The sequence below is a fragment of the Hypomesus nipponensis genome, chromosome 3 (genome assembly GCF_054491055.1).
Source record: "Hypomesus nipponensis isolate SF chromosome 3, ASM5449105v1, whole genome shotgun sequence".
NCBI classification, from domain to species: domain Eukaryota; kingdom Metazoa; phylum Chordata; class Actinopteri; order Osmeriformes; family Osmeridae; genus Hypomesus; species Hypomesus nipponensis.
The window spans coordinates 3062543-3077749 of NC_140363.1; the positions used below are offsets into that span (position 1 = coordinate 3062543).

Here is a 15207-nt window from a genome sequence, read left to right on the forward strand (position 1 = left end):
ATTCTGAGCAACTGCAAGAAATAATGGCAATGGAGAAATTCATTTTTTGGGTGAATCAGTTTAATAATATAAGTGATACATTACATCTAGTTACTGGAGTGTTACAGTAAGAGCAGGTGTGTGCGCACATTTAGCAAATAGTCTGTCGGTGACATTTGAAGGAAGGTGCAACATTTCTTCTATGTCAATAGATGGAATATTTTATACATTTAACAGCTTTTTAAATTATTGATCATACATGGACATTATAACATATTTACTGTATACATAGTTAATAGATATACAAAGTAAGAGAGACAAGAAGATAGAAAGAAAGAGATAGAAAGAGATCATGAAGAAAGACCAAGAGCCAATAAAGATGTAGGGTGTAGAGAGAAAAAGTGCTCAGTCATAAAGTAGACCTAACCTTTGAAAAAAAAAAAATATCAACCTTTAGACTTTAGTCACATGGTGTTTATGACTAAAAAGAGAAGTTTCAGATAGATAGGCCTGAGTGGCTAGGGTGGGGCTGCCAGTGAGTCAGTGCATGTGGCTTAGCGGTCTGCCTTCTTTAGGCCACGCCCCATGAGGCAGGCAAACACTGTCAATACCATCTTAGGTTTCACCTCCACCAGGTCTTCAGGCAGGGCATAAACACGTGCTCCAATCTTACGGGCCACAGAGATTGCATACCTGGGGGTGGGAGGAAGAAAGAGAGAGAGAGAGAGAGAGAGAGAGAGAGAGAGAGAGAGAGAGAGAGAGAGAGAGAGAGAGAGAGAGAGAGAGAGAGAGAGAGAGAGAGAGAGAGAGAGAGAGAGAGAGAGAGAGAGAGAGAGAGAGAGAGAGAGAGAGAGAGAGAGGGAGGGAGGGAGAGAGAGAGAGAGAGACAGAGAGAGAGAGAGAGAGAGAGAGAGAGAGAGAGAGAGAGAGAGAGAGAGAGAGAGAGGGAGAGAGAGAGAGAGACAGAGAGAGAGAGAGAGAGAGAGAGAGAGAGAGAGAGAGAGAGAGAGAGAGAGAGAGAGAGAGAGAGAGAAAGTAAGTAAAAAACTAGTTTAAGTCGTCTGTATCTGAGGTAGTGGGTAGTGTTCAGGGTAAGAGGTTAAAAGGTAAAAGGTTGTTTACTTGGCATTGTTGAGTTTTTCGTCATTACTCAGCTCTCCATTCTCTCCTCTATTCACCATCTCCTGCTTGACGGCGTTTGCAGCGATGGTGTCAATCAGGTCCAGCACTGGCAGACTGGTACTGATTCTCTTGTCCTGCAGGGGACCGGAAATGGGTTTACCGTAACAGGCACACACATTATCAAACATACATTCTGTACATACATATATGCTTGATATGCTGTATTCTGTGCATACAGCATATCAGAACACATATGCCCACACCTTAAAGCTGCTAATTTGAGTGTCCTTGCGTCCTTCAGTGAGGGTGGAATTGACCCAGCCAAGGATGACCTGGTCTCCAACCTTCTCTCCATCCCCCAAGTCTGACAACACCTGCACTGTGTACCTGATAGAGGAGAGAGAGAAGATTAGGGGAGAGGAGAAAAGTGAAGAGGAGAGGGAGAAGAGGAGGGGAGAGGAGAGACAGAAACAGAGAGTCCGAGTTGGACAGAGAAAGAGTCAGAGAGAAAGAGAGAGAGAGAGAGATAGAGAGAGAGAGAGAGAGAGAGAGAGGGGGGGGAGAGTTGGAGAGAGAGAGAAGGAGAAGGAGAGAGAGAGCAACACATTTACATGTATACAGTACATAGAGAGGAACAAAACATATGACGTGAGATCTGTGTTTTGTGCTGTACCTTCTCATGAGCTGCCACACCAGAGCCAGGGTGTGCATGGGGCTTCCCTCATTTAGATTTTCTCCTCCAATGCCCACAAGGGAAAAACGGGCCTTCCCGCGACCCAGATCCACAGCATAATTACAGTTCTCCAACTGGGTCCGAAACACCCCAAAACATGTATTTATTCAATAAAAGATAGACATGAATTTAGAACATAGGGAGAATATAGCTCAGTGGTTTGAGCACTTGACCGCAGGTCATGTTCAAATCCCCCCTGTACTGTATGTCACTTTGGATTAAAGCATCTGCATACATTATTGTCACTAATAATAGCACATAGTGTGAGTCTTAATGTGTGTGTGTATGTATGAGTGTGTATGAGTGAGTGTGTGTGTGTATTTACCTTCTTCATGTTAGTTCCAAGGGCAGAGTATGGGGGTCTGTTGACTTTCTTCCAGTCCACAGGAACATTCACTTTCTCATAAAGCTGCAGAATCACCAGTGCATCACACAGGTCACTGCAACACACACAGATAAACACATACAAGTGTGCACATGCATTAACATCAACACAACCTCCATCATAGGAACAGTCAGTCAGCAAGATAAACAGCAAGACAGCCAGAAACCCGGACAGACAGATTACCAGTAAAGGCGGTTAACACGTGGAGAAACTCCCAGTGAGTTCATCCAGTTCCGGAATGTTCTCTCCTCTCTGGACTCTCCTATAAGAACACCATACCATCAACCAGACACTCTTCATTTTGAGGAATTATAGATTTATGAGAATACCTTGTAGAGCAGATCATCTCTTCTGTGTCAAAGTTAATCAAAGTATTTTATTGACCTTTTGCACAGATCACACAAGGTTTTTCTGGGTATTACAATTATTGTCTCTTAAAATTCCCTGCTACATATAACACTAAAACAAAAAGTTCTAATATAAGATTTTATTTTTTTAACATACCGGTCTATATATACATAAGACATAGGACAAATGTGCAAACATGCAATTAGCAGAGCCACAGTGTAAACAGTTGGTACAGTGCAAGAAGTACCAAAATTGTGTCAGAATATGTCAGTGTCGCATTCATGTGTCATTCACAGTGTCTGGGAAAGTAAAGTGACAATGGCCGGGTTTCTCAGATTCGTTAAGAAGCTCTTAACGCTTAGATCTTCTTAAGGATGTTCTAAGAGCGTTCTAGAGCGCCCTTAGAAAGTTCTTAAGACGCTCTTAGTGTTAAGAGCTTCTTAACAAATCTGGGAAACCCGCCCAATAGCGGATGTGTTGCAGCAATGTTGAGAGGTGACTATTATCTGTGTGTTTGTTTGCGAGAGTGAGTGTGTGTGTTTCTGACCCTCTATCAGCGCTGTGTCAATGCCGTTGGTCTGTGTTGTCCGCAAGGCAGGGTACATGTTGAACAGGTTGGCCACAAAGGCCATATTGAGTTTGCTGTTGCCAGCAGTAACATCCTGGGCAGACACAAACTGCCTGCAGTCCAACCTGGCAGCCTGCTGCAACATCAGCTCAGCCCTGCGCTCGTAATCTCGCTCCTATGCAGACAAACACACACATTGTGAACACAAAAACACACACGCAATGCACACACACCCACAGACGGCATTAGCCAATCCAGTTAGGTCTCGACCATGACACACACATTTCTTTAGATACATGCATAACATTTGAGATGAACACACATTGAGGCCGGTCATGTCGATATCAATCTTCATCTCGTCATCTAAGTCTCCTTTAGGAGAGATCTGATCCAGCAGGTGGAAGTAGGCCCTGGAATCCTGCAGCGCAGAAACACAAGTGATTAAACCTGTGTGTGATAATGTGTGCGTTTGTGCATGTGTGTCTGGGCACATGTTTCTAATGTGTGTGTGTGGCGTCCTACCTTGATGTCCTCACTGAAGTTTTTGATTGTCTCAGTCCCGGCGTTGTCAAGGTGATAGTTGACCCAGCGCAGCAGTAGCTCCTCAGGAGACATGGACAGAAGGTGGTCAATCTCCTCCCCCTCTCCCAGCAGAACAATCAGAGCTGGGAAATGCAAACCAGATCATTGCTGAGGCTTGCATAACTCATCATTTATTGTGTGAAACGTTGAACTAGTTTGAACTAAATTGCAGTAGGTTGTACTTGGTCACACTAGGTTATATGAGGTTAAAGGTGCACACTTACCTTCATTTCTGCTGATTTCAATGTCGGCAAACAAACCAATCTTGATGATCTGCCAAAGCAGCCCCAGAACCAAGTGGGGTTTCCCAGCCATCAAATCAGGAGCATCAATGTTTACAACAGTACAGCCTATAGCTGATGCTGAGTTCAGAGCCAGCACCAGATTTTCCTGCAGGTTGATGGAGAAAGGAAAACATTTGAGTGAATGTGAAGGAAAAAGTGTGAGTATGTGCTCAAAGTCCTAATGAAGGAACATGTACTCACAGTCATGGTGAAGGTAGTCCGCTTCTTGGTGTTGATGACTCTTTCGTCAATGGTGTCTGGCTGAGAGAGATTTACCATCTTACTGAAGGAGAAAAAAGACAATAAACTCTCTTATCCAGCAAATAATCCCACAGAGGCACAGACAGGGGTGCATGTGTGTGTGTGTGTGTCTGTTACCAGAGCAGGATTCCATCGCGGACGGAGGTGAACAGGTTGTCATTTTCAGGGTTCATGGGGAGCAGATGCTTGCAGTCCTCATCCTTCTCCAGAGCCTTGTTTATCCAGTTAACAAACGCCACCTTCTCCTCATCTAGCACACACACAGACACAGTTTATCCCACTGTCATATATATTTGAATAAGATACTGATGTATCGTGTTCACTGGTCTGCTAGACTGGCACGCATCATTAATCTCTCACTTCCTCTTGAACTTATTACCTGAGTAAGAGTGCTGGGTTCCCTCACTGGAGATGTTGGACGTTCCTCCAAATGAACAAATGCCATCTCTCCTTGTGATGGTCTTTCTGAACGTCTCACTTAACTGCTTACTCTTTAGTTCCTGGTAGATCTACAGTTAACACACAACAGTGAGTGTGCGTGTGTGTGCATTTTAGTTTGTTTGTGTTTGAAATATTAAAATGTGTATTCCTCCACCTTCCTTAAACTGTTTTTGTTTCCTTGTTTTGGAAGGATATGGGCGTAAGACACCTGTTCTCTTAACTGTCACTAAACTTGTGATCTGATCTCCATTTCATCCACAGAACCAGTATGATCTAAGGTCATGAACAACCATTTACAGTATCTGCTGGATATAAAATAATGTTTCAATACATCTTCATCTTTTAAGTTTTTTGTGTTTCAGTTGTGTGGTTGACTGAGAATGATGACAGTACTATCAAAAGGGTGTAAAATGTGTGTGTGTTTGTGTGAGTATCTCTTACCGATACAAACTCCTCAAAGCTGATTTTCTCATCTTTGTTGGTGTCTCCAGCGATGAATATCTCTACTATCTCTCTGATCTTAAATCCAGGTAGGGAGAAGCTGGCTTCTCTAAACAGCTCCTCCAACTCAAAGTAACTCACATGTCCACTATTGTCAATGTCTGCAAACACACACGTGCACAACCACACAGGCACACGTGTACATAGAAACCCAGAAATGTAAAGTGGGTGAAATAATCAATGAATTTAACCAATTTGAAGTAAGGGTCGATGGGATGAAATTGTGTGCATGTGTGTGTTTTTGATTGTATGTTCTGCTAAATGAATGCATTACATTACATTACAAGAAGAAAAAAAAGAGGGTTCTATAAGAGAAGAAACAGGGTTATCTTGAAGCCTAACCATGACTCAAGCTGTGTCAGCAGCTGACACTGTAGGTAACCAGGAAAAACCTTTGCCCTAAGAAGAAGGCTTTGTAATTAAACATAAACGTTCCAACATCAGTTCATGTGTGTATGTGTGTGTTGCACTGACCAATCCTGTTGAAAGCTTCTCTAAGATCTTCCAAGTCCTCTCGGGAAATCTGAGTTATCCTGTTGTCCATGTTGGCCACTACCTATTCCTGAAAACAGATGCATACACCAACCAACATTTTACACTGTTAAATAATGGTGCATGCGTTCTTTGGACAACATTGATGACACAACAACAACACAAAGAGCAAAAGATGCATTGAAAATTATTTTACAGACATATCTGTGTCAGAACGTTTTGAAGCTGAGGGCATTCAAGAACACAATCTCTCATGACCTTAGTTCACACGGGTTCTTTTGTGATAAACGGGAGCAAGCTAGTGGAGTAAATGGAGGGCATAATAAATGTATGTGACAGATAAGAGATTATGTTCTGGAATGCCCTCAGCTCATATCTTCTGTTCCAAAGGTATTGACACAACGCCAACCAACAAGGAAACCAAAATAATCAGTCCGATGAAATAATAGAAGACAGATTACTAAAACGTTTAAAACACATCTCAGAGAGCATTGTAACACACACATTCTTGTACATCTAGCTTATTTGACTCTTGCACTTCCTCATTACAATACCTTCATATAATCCTGTGCAGTACTGTAAATCTTCCTTGTCCTGCTCAATCCTGAGAGTTTGTCCAACAATGGGGCTCTGGCTGGGGTCAGCTCAGCTGGGCTGGGGGAGAGGTGGAGATCTGGGCTAGGCTGGGAGGTTGAGGGAGATTCTGGGTAGACGAGACTGAGGCTGTCTGGGTCTCTCTGAAAGGGCTGTAGGTCTGGCTGTCTCTCTCAAACAGACCTTGACCCTGATGAATCCTAGGACAGGCGTGGCTCCTCAGCCTACTAGTTAACATTTAACACTTGTGACAGCTGTGTCATCTTGTTTGTGGCATTATGTTCGCACACAGGCACATGCATGCACACACAGACACACACCAAACACACAGACATGGACACTGTGGCTCCACAGGTGTTTTATGTTTCTAGACATGTTTAAAACATGAGACTTGACTCCACCCCACCCCTGCCACCTGTTAGAAAAAACACTGTAACCTGATGCAGAACCAGGTAGAACCCCTACATGAAACAGCCCCACTCTACTGCCGCATATACATATTTTTTACAGCCACAGCCTTAAGCTGTTTTGGTTTTGTAAATGTACGCCACTTTCTCTGCTACCAATATAAAAAGTGAGATTGATTCGTGGCAGGAGAGATTTCAGGGCAAAGGCTGCTTTCATGTTTGGAGGTCAAATGTATTATTGTTACAGTAGATATTGAGTGTGTGGGATGAGACAAGGACAGAGAGATGCTGTGGAAGTCAGATTTGATCTGCTTCGGAATGACCAGATAGAAAGAGGTAGATGTTATATAGAAAACAGTAATAATGCCACTGTTAAATTGTGTTAACCTGCTATATAATATTGATATTGCTATTAGTATTACTTGAATTTACCTAGCACTGTGTGGTGTGGAATTATCTAGCTTGTTCTAAGTAAACTTGAGCAGCTGTTTTAAAATCGACTTTAAGGTATAATTTATAAATCCCTTTCTGATTCTGAGGTGCTTTAAACAAGCATACTTTAGGGTAGTAGAGAAAATAATTCAGAAGTTGTCTTTACCTGTCATCTATAGTTTTGTTTTAAGGATCAACGTGTTCTCAAAAGGTTATACAGTAGATGGATTTTTGCTCAATTAAAGCATTATTTTACTAGTTGCTCCGATTTATGTAGAAAGAGAGTGGAGTAAGTAGCTTACCGTCACTCACGGGCTGGCTGAAAACACCTCGGCTCCAGGGCTGGTCAGGGGGGTAGCAGGAGGGTTGGACCCAGCAAAGAGACCTGTTAGCTGGGCATCAGGCCCAGCGTTGTCACCTTGTTCCCTTTCCTCCTTCGATCTCCTACAGATCTCTTTCCACCTGTTCCCTCTCCTGTTCACCTCTCCTGAAGCTCACATACACTCCTCAAACCCACATACTGGATCAGAAAAACTCTTCAGCTGCCTTCACAAACTGTAATGACACACAGACACTAATAAGCCACTGTTTATGCACCCCTGCAGTCTGTCCATTTGTATGTTCAGGTCTACATCTTTCTCTCAACACAGCTCTCTCTCTTTGACACCTGATCAGTCTAGTTTCACTCCCAGGGCTCTCTGGGCCTCTCCAGTTACCCTCTGACCCCAAATACAGGTCTGGGATCAGTGATCTTACTGCTGGCCACCCTGTGACAGAGGAGGATTTGGCTGCATAGACTGAATCTGGAACAGTAGCTGAGGTCACCACAAATGCTGGCCTGAGACTGTTCTCATAGCCTCCTTCATTATTCACATACACACACACAAACACACACACACACAAATACATTCATAATGATCTACTGTTTAATTTCGGCCTACCTTGAAACAAGCAATGCTTTATGATGGTAGCACAACCCCTCTGATCCATCCATTAATACGGGCATTCAGCAGAGCCTTGAAAACAAGGTTAGAGGAGGAAGGAAGGAAGGGGAAGAAGGGGGAGCCACAGGGAAAATTAGAAAAAGAGAAAAAAAGGTGAAGCATGGAACACATGGAAGCGTGCATAACTCCAACATTACAAAATATGTCACGCTATTACAATTGGTCATGTGGTTTTAACATTTCACACATTTTACACGTTTCACTTGACATTTCCTTGATGGTCATTATCCTTGGGCTGAGGTAGATTTGCGCAAGGGACAAGGCACACTACACTCACATCACCACATAAGGAGCCACCTAAGCCTATTTTCTGCTGGTTTACAACACAGAGGTCTGTAATGCTGTGCTGATCCATAACTTCCCAGCCCTGACCTGTGGCTACTTCTGCTTAAACTGACATGATGCAACTCGGAGCACTGATTTTGAATATTTGTTTCAACATCCATCCATTTCATTTGTTGTTGTTTTGCCTGAGTTGATATGACCACTGTAGCTGTCCCAAATGTCAGGTATTCGTCCATCCCTGAGCAATCAACATATTTAAAAAACTCCATTATCAACCTTTGTGAATCAACCACAATGGTGATGATGTTCATCATTAGAGTTTGCTACACTATACGTGGAATAAAAACAGATCAGTTAAACTACAGAATCTTACAGATTTTTTTTTCAGAAAATGTAATTGAAAGAAAAACTTTCAGTTTACTCCTTCACTCAAATGCAACTGTCGATTCCTATGCATAAAATAAAATCAAGTTAAAAAAAACTTTTTAAGCAAAAACATTTTGACAAAACTATAAATAACTTGACATGACAAAGGACTACATCTAATGCTAATGCCATACTGTGTGAATGCGGTCGAAAAGAGTGACGCTCGTGTATGGTAACAGTGGTCCCCCACGTGCACATTTAATTAGAGAGAAAGAAATGGGGGGCGGGGCGGTAGGGCTGAATAAAGGGGGAGTGTATCTGTCGCTGATCACATGATCCAGAATATATGTCAGGGACTACATTCTGTCCTTGTTTGCTAGTTGCTTCCTAGTTTAGCATTCGCTGCCTCAACCTCCTTAACACAGACCGAACACGGACCATGGCCGGTAAGCCAGGCAGACACACTGCCAGTTTATGACACTTTATTCACCGCTTCGAAATCATTCCAATGTTTTGGCCTCGCACGTTTTCCGCGGAACGTGTCTTGGATAATGCAATATCAAGATTTGTTTTATGGTGCCGATTATCTAACAGTTAACAGACTGCGATTATGCGATTTTTTATATACACCTATTAGGGACTATGCAGGAGGAACGTCGTGTTCTATCTTTTGATGGAGTCGCTGCATCAGGTCTGTGCGTGCGTACGCGCGTCTGATGGCCTTGTAGCTCGGGCTCGGAGCGTTATCATAGCATGCTTGTGGGCTATAAAGTGGTTTGTTTGTCTAGTTGTCTAGTTGTTTTCAAGTGTGTGCAGTAAACTCGGCCGTGGGATGTTTTTATTTTTATTTTTTCGTATGTTGACTGTAGCCTACTGTAGTTACTGAACCTCAAGTTGGTCAATCCTCATGATGATGGTGACAGACTGACTCTCCCTTTCTCCAAACGATTCCGTAGCAGGTTGATTTATTCCCCCTCAAAAGAAAAAACGGAACAAAATGCAACTATTCACGTGGCATGTTAATTGGCTGTTCCAGTGGATGACGTGATGGTTGGGCTACCTGTCCATTTCCTCAACTGTGGTCATGGGTTAAATGAGTTTGGTAGGAATAAAGCAGTGGTTTTCAACCCTGTCCTCAGGGACCCACAGTCCTGCTTGTTTTAGATGTTTCCCTGCTCCAACACACCTGATTCAAATGCATGTTCATTACCAGGCTTCAACAGAGCTAGATAACAACCCTTTTATTTGAATCAGGTGTGTTGGAGCAGGGAAACATCTAAAACATGCAGGACAGGGGGTCCCTGAGGACAGGGTTGAGAACCACTGGAGTAAAGGCATGAATGAAAGTCAGACTCTTAGTGGATTGTAGTGGTATTGGACTTGTTAGGATAGGGGAGGTGTTGGCTTAACGCAGATTTATAGGGTCCCCCAGCCTATATATCTGCATAAAGGCTGGTGGGGTATTTGCTGTTAATGTGAAGCCAATTAGCATTGAGTGTTTGTTTTGTTTTTGTCTCCATTCAGGTGAGGCATTCGTGACACTGGCCACCAACGACAACTATGCCAAAGGTGCAATGGTTCTTGGCAGGTCACTGCGCAACCACAACACAACCAAGAAGCTGGTTGCCCTGATAGGACTACAAGTAGCAGAGCCCTGCCGGTAACACACCTACACCTTAGTCATAATCCAATCCACAACCTTCCCACTCATGCCAACCGTCCAGGTAACGTGTGTGTGTGTGTGTGTGTGTAGCACTGTGCTGAGTTCGCTCTATGACGAGGTGTGTGTGGTGGACATTCTGGATTCGGGCGATGCCGCTCACCTGGCCATGATGAAGAGGCCTGACCTGGGTGTGACCTTCACCAAGCTGCACTGCTGGACCCTGACGCGCTACAGCAAGTGTGTATTCATGGATGCTGACACTATGGTGAGGACATACTGCAGCAAGTGTCTATTATTGTAAATAAAAACAAACAAAAGGAACATGGAAAAATGAGGTTTCATGTCTTTTACTTGAGCACTCATGCATGTTTGGTTTTGTTTGGGCCCTCAGGTGTTGTCAAACATTGATGAGCTGTTTGAGAGGGAGGAACTGTCGGCAGCGCCTGACCCTGGTTGGCCGGACTGCTTCAACTCTGGAGTGTTTGTGTTTAAACCGTCCAATGAAACGTACAACAAGCTACTCGCCCTCTGCACGGAGACCGGCAGCTTTGACGGTGAGTAGTGTCATCAGGGCCGAATTATAAAATGGGCAACCAGGGCAGTTGCCTAGGGGCCCCCGGCCACCAGGGGCCCCTCAACGACATGTTGTGTAACTGAAATAACTTAAAATGAGCAAATCAACTGTCCAATGTTTACACACTCACTGTTTAAGCATGAAAAATTGACCAATTCAATTGTGTGAATATTTTCTACCAGAAGACATACCCTTTACGATTGGTAGTGCTAGCTCGTCAGCCAATGTTAGCAATGTGGCTGACTTTTCTTGACTACTAGGGTGGACAATAGAACGCGTCATTTTTGGCCAAGGCTAACCAACTGTCAAATTATTCTGGAACGCAGGTAGCAAACGCATTGAATCAAACGTTCAGAAAGCATACATTTTTTAGCATGTAGACACCTTAATGCTATCAAACGTTGGTTGCAATAAACATTGAGAAAGTGTATGAAAATACTGTTTATAGTTTTTTCTGCTTTGACTACCTGTTATAGGAGATTGGCACCACTGGGAGACATATCTTAAACAAAAGTTTAGATTGTTTTCTTCAAAATAAGTTAGTCATGTTGATGAAAATCCCATAGGAATGCATTGGAACCTGAATGTTCTATTGAGAAAAAAAGTTGGTTGTCCCTTGTAACTTTTCAGCATATCGGCACCACATGGACACTTCCTGAAAAGGTAGGTTAGGTCAGAGCCATATAAAAAGAGTAAATATAGGTAAATAAAGCAAGTACATTTCTCTTGCACTTGCCCTACCAAAGATCCACTTGTCCCGGACAAGCCTTAATGTTGAGCCCTGAAGAGGCATCTTTATTTATTATTACATGTTATTGTGCTCGCTGCTGGTAGGCCTATGTATGATTTAATTACATTTATGGATTGTGTGCTGTTCATTTCATTGGCTGCAATCAGTTACATTTTGTAACGACATAGTTTTACATATATAACTAGGGGTCTTTCAGTTGCTTGAAGGAGGGGAGGGGCCCATGATGCCCTCGTGCCAAGGGGCCCAGAATTAGTTAATCCGGCCCTGGGTGTCCTCCTTCTCCTCTCCCATACCTTCTCCTTGGCTGCAGCCAGTATCACAGCAACCTTTTGAGAGGCACTTAATGGTTGCTGTAGGGTTGTCTCCAAGGGTTCCCAAATGGTGGAATGCTGTGCCCCCCCCCCCCCCCCCATGTGTTTTATATAGGGGTGTCTATAAGGGCTATGAACAAAATGCCCTCTTGTGGAAGCCAAATGCCAGCCAATCTGATTTAGTTCTGGTGGCAAGCCTGGGTTGCCGATTCACTTCTGCAATCTTAACTCCTCACAGAAAACTATGTCATACCTCGTTCTCTGCTCCCCTCCTCCTGTTCTCTATTCCTCCACTCCTCTCTTTTTTCCCCCCTACTCCTCCCACTTCTCTGGTTCTTTCCTCTTCCTCCTTTTCTCCTACTCTCCTTCACTCCTCCAGGGGCCCTAAAGCAGGTCCCATAAGGCTGAACTTCAGATGTTGTCATGGAAGGGTCCATGTCTTGATATCTCGTCCACTCCTGAGATACAAGGCCAAGTTGGGGGGGGGGGGGGTCTTATCTCAACTCTCTGCTTACCCCTGCCCTTTGAGCTGTTCTGCGTAGAGGCGTGTGTACTTGTGCAACGGTGTCCAATATATTGAGTGCTTGCGACGTGAACTATGCTGCTATGGAGTGCCCCCCCCCCACTAACAGGGGCAGTTTTAGTTGAACAATTTGGCTGCCCTGCAAAGTCTGCTCCATCAAGTTTCAGTGTGTTAGATGCTCTGCGTCTGTGTGTCCAGGTGGAGACCAGGGGGTTCTCAACAGCTACTTCAACACCTGGGCGACAGCAGACATCTCCAAACACCTTCCGTTCATCTACAACCTCAGCAGCATCGCCATATACTCCTATCTACCGGCCTTCAAACAGTCAGTACACACACCTTTTCCAGTCATAACAAAGGCTCAAGAGTACAGCCCTATTGAGCTTCTTGGCGATCATAAGAAATATTGGTGTAGAACATGTGTGCTTGAATACTTTCAGTGAGAAGTTGAACCTAGGTAAGTTGGGAGTGTGTGTGGTGTTGAGTTACAGTGCAACAGCAGCTGGGTCAGAAGCGCTGCTACCGGAGAACAGACTGTCAACCCCAAAATAGAGCAGCTACGCTGAGCCTTATTTACTCTTGCTCATACTAGCCCACTGCTATGCACACAGTTAACCATATGTTTGAAATGCTGCTTGTCAACCATGTGTGTACAGGTACGGGCGCGACGCCAAGGTGGTCCACTTCCTGGGGAAAGTGAAGCCGTGGGACTACTCGTACAACCCCCAGAGTGGCCAGGTCAAAGGTCATTCTCTGCCCTCTGACCTCCGCCAGGTGCACCCTGATTACCTGACCTTGTGGTGGGAACTTTATACCAACTCTGTGCTGCCTGCGCTACGACAGGCCTATGGCCAAACTGCCTTCAATACCGGCTGCGTTGAGGTAGGCATGTGTGTAGGTCGCAGATAACGCCAAATAGCATTACACGGAAGTTTTAGTCGGTGTAGTTTTCGAAATTGCTCACTTGTCTGCAGAACAGGAGGTTGCTAAGCAGCAGGGTTGTGAAACTCTTCTTGGTTGGCCAACTACTTGAGGGAGGGTTTGGGATACCTTACCTTCTGAAGGGAGGGCTGATCGAGGTTTTGGAAACGACTGACTTTCATCCACCCAAGGGACAACCCATTAATACTGGACCTCTCCCGTCTCTTGTGCCCTCTCCCCCCCACCCTCCTACAGGAGAAGGTGTCCGAGGCAGCAGTGGAGCCTTCAGCCCCTGCTCCCTTTCATCCCCCCCAAGTCTCATCTGAGGAGAGGAAGCAGAGATGGGAGGCAGGCCAGGCTGACTACATGGGCGCAGACTCATTTGACAACATTGAGCGCAAACTGGACTCCTTCCTCAAGTAGAAAAAGTCAGGGGTGAGGCAACAGATGGGGAGAGCACCAATCCAAGGCCAGAGACAGCTTAGCGAGGGGTGGGATCTACAGTCTCTCGACCCAATCAGAAGAGGGAACAGAAATGGGTTGTGTATTAAATTGCCGCAGTGCATCCTGGACCTTAACGCTGTTTCTTGTATGTGTGTATGCATGTGTGGCTGAGCATGTCACTGGTCCAAACCTCAGTCTTAAGCCCTACAGCATCTGCAGGTTTGACTGAAGCAGTTTAGCTGGCTTTTAGCAAGTCTTCCTGTGAATAACCTCAACTTCCACATTTACCAACCCCAAATAACCCTCAAGTAGTAGACGTGCTCACGGTCCAGCTACTGTGATTATGCTGCTCATTCACCTGTCTCACCACCACCGTTACTCCAGTGTTCACCAGTCTCACCGTTTCTGTGACCCAGATACCATGGCAGACGATGTATCCATTTTCTAATATTAATTAATATTAAGCAAGTACGTGGGTCAGTCCAAGTTTGGATGAATTCTTCTGCTGTTATGAGTTAATGTAATATACATGTTTGGGATTAATTTGAAATTAACTTAAATTTCAAATTAATTTGAAATTGTACTGTTATAGTTCATTTGTCTAGTTGTGTTCCAGCATGTAAATTTGTGCATACTGAAAGCCCTGCCTTTTTTTCCACTTTCTGTGACTAGCTCGTTTTTAGAGATCAGTTGCCTTACCTTCATTGTTTACAAAACCTTCCTCGCCTCCAACAATAAATGCCAATCACTTCTGAAGCTCACCCTACCCTCAGCTGTCGAACCCTGCCCCTGCCACCCCAGTGCCACAACTCTTGAGGTTGGTTTCCCTCTGAGGGTTAACGTGTTGACTGAAAGGTTAAAAGCAACTACTGTCAAAAGCCATCAGACAAGGGTAATGGGGAGCAGGAGAGTTGTTGGAGACCTTCAGTCTCTCACAGCATAGGGTGTCTTCAAGAATCACACCTCTGAAGATTTGACTTTCCTGCTAAAACTAATAAAATACTTGAGACACCAGCTGTTCTGTTATTTCTGACATTCTTTGTCCTCTTGTAATAGATGGGATGTGTGAAACTTGTAGATTTGCATATCTCCAGTCTAAAGAACCATATCTGTTGTATCCTATATGGTCAGATACTCCTGTGTATATGTTCAGATTCACCTGTAAACTCACGGTACATATAGTTGTTCAGATCTGTAAAACTCCTATAGATTAAGGTGACCATACATACTTTCTCA

The 15207-nt window shown here is 44.1% G+C and overlaps 2 protein-coding genes across 3 annotated transcripts; one reads left to right on the top strand and one right to left on the bottom strand.

Annotated features, from left to right (window-relative positions):
* Positions 1–38: 38 nt before the first annotated feature.
* On the bottom strand, positions 39–7774 carry pls1 (plastin 1 (I isoform)). 2 transcript variants are annotated; one of them, XM_084684493.1, is made up of 17 exons: positions 7432–7774; positions 6251–6350; positions 5679–5766; positions 5145–5305; positions 4642–4771; positions 4380–4512; positions 4203–4284; positions 3942–4107; positions 3658–3800; positions 3458–3553; positions 3115–3310; positions 2403–2481; positions 2160–2274; positions 1775–1908; positions 1365–1488; positions 1102–1235; positions 39–672 (listed from the first exon to the last, which is right to left on the bottom strand). In XM_084684493.1, the coding sequence occupies exons 3-17, from the start codon at positions 5746–5748 to the stop codon at positions 534–536; spliced, it is 1902 nt and encodes a 633-aa protein (XP_084540619.1). In that variant the 5' UTR covers positions 5749–5766; positions 6251–6350; positions 7432–7774; the 3' UTR covers positions 39–533. The 2 variants fall into 2 exon arrangements, with proteins under 2 accessions (XP_084540619.1, XP_084540618.1); XM_084684492.1 differs by having other exon boundaries at positions 6251–6490.
* A 1305-nt stretch (positions 7775–9079) lies between these two features.
* LOC146299162 (glycogenin-1-like) lies at positions 9080–14985 on the top strand. Its single transcript, XM_084684496.1, has 7 exons — positions 9080–9230; positions 10309–10444; positions 10538–10712; positions 10839–11001; positions 12805–12931; positions 13263–13488; positions 13783–14985. Exons 1-7 carry the CDS (start codon positions 9224–9226, stop codon positions 13948–13950), a joined length of 1002 nt encoding a protein of 333 aa, XP_084540622.1. The 5' UTR covers positions 9080–9223; the 3' UTR covers positions 13951–14985.
* Positions 14986–15207: the final 222 nt, after the last annotated feature.

Bases quoted from the DNA above. Each gene is read 5' to 3' on its own strand.
- LOC146299162 (XM_084684496.1), top strand. The intron at 10,713-10,838 runs GTGAGGACATAC...TTGGGCCCTCAG, and splicing joins TCATGGATGCTGACACTATG to GTGTTGTCAAACATTGATGA. The intron at 12,932-13,262 runs GTCAGTACACAC...ATGTGTGTACAG, and splicing joins TATCTACCGGCCTTCAAACA to GTACGGGCGCGACGCCAAGG.
- pls1 (XM_084684493.1), bottom strand. From the start codon at position 5,748: ATGGACAACAGGATAACTCAGATTTCCCGAGAGGACTTGGAAGATCTT. The intron at 3,311-3,457 runs GTGTGTTCATCT...TTGTCTGCATAG, and splicing joins TCGACATGACCGGCCTCAAT to GAGCGAGATTACGAGCGCAG. The intron at 1,236-1,364 runs GTGTGGGCATAT...GGTCCCCTGCAG, and splicing joins CTCAAATTAGCAGCTTTAAG to GACAAGAGAATCAGTACCAG.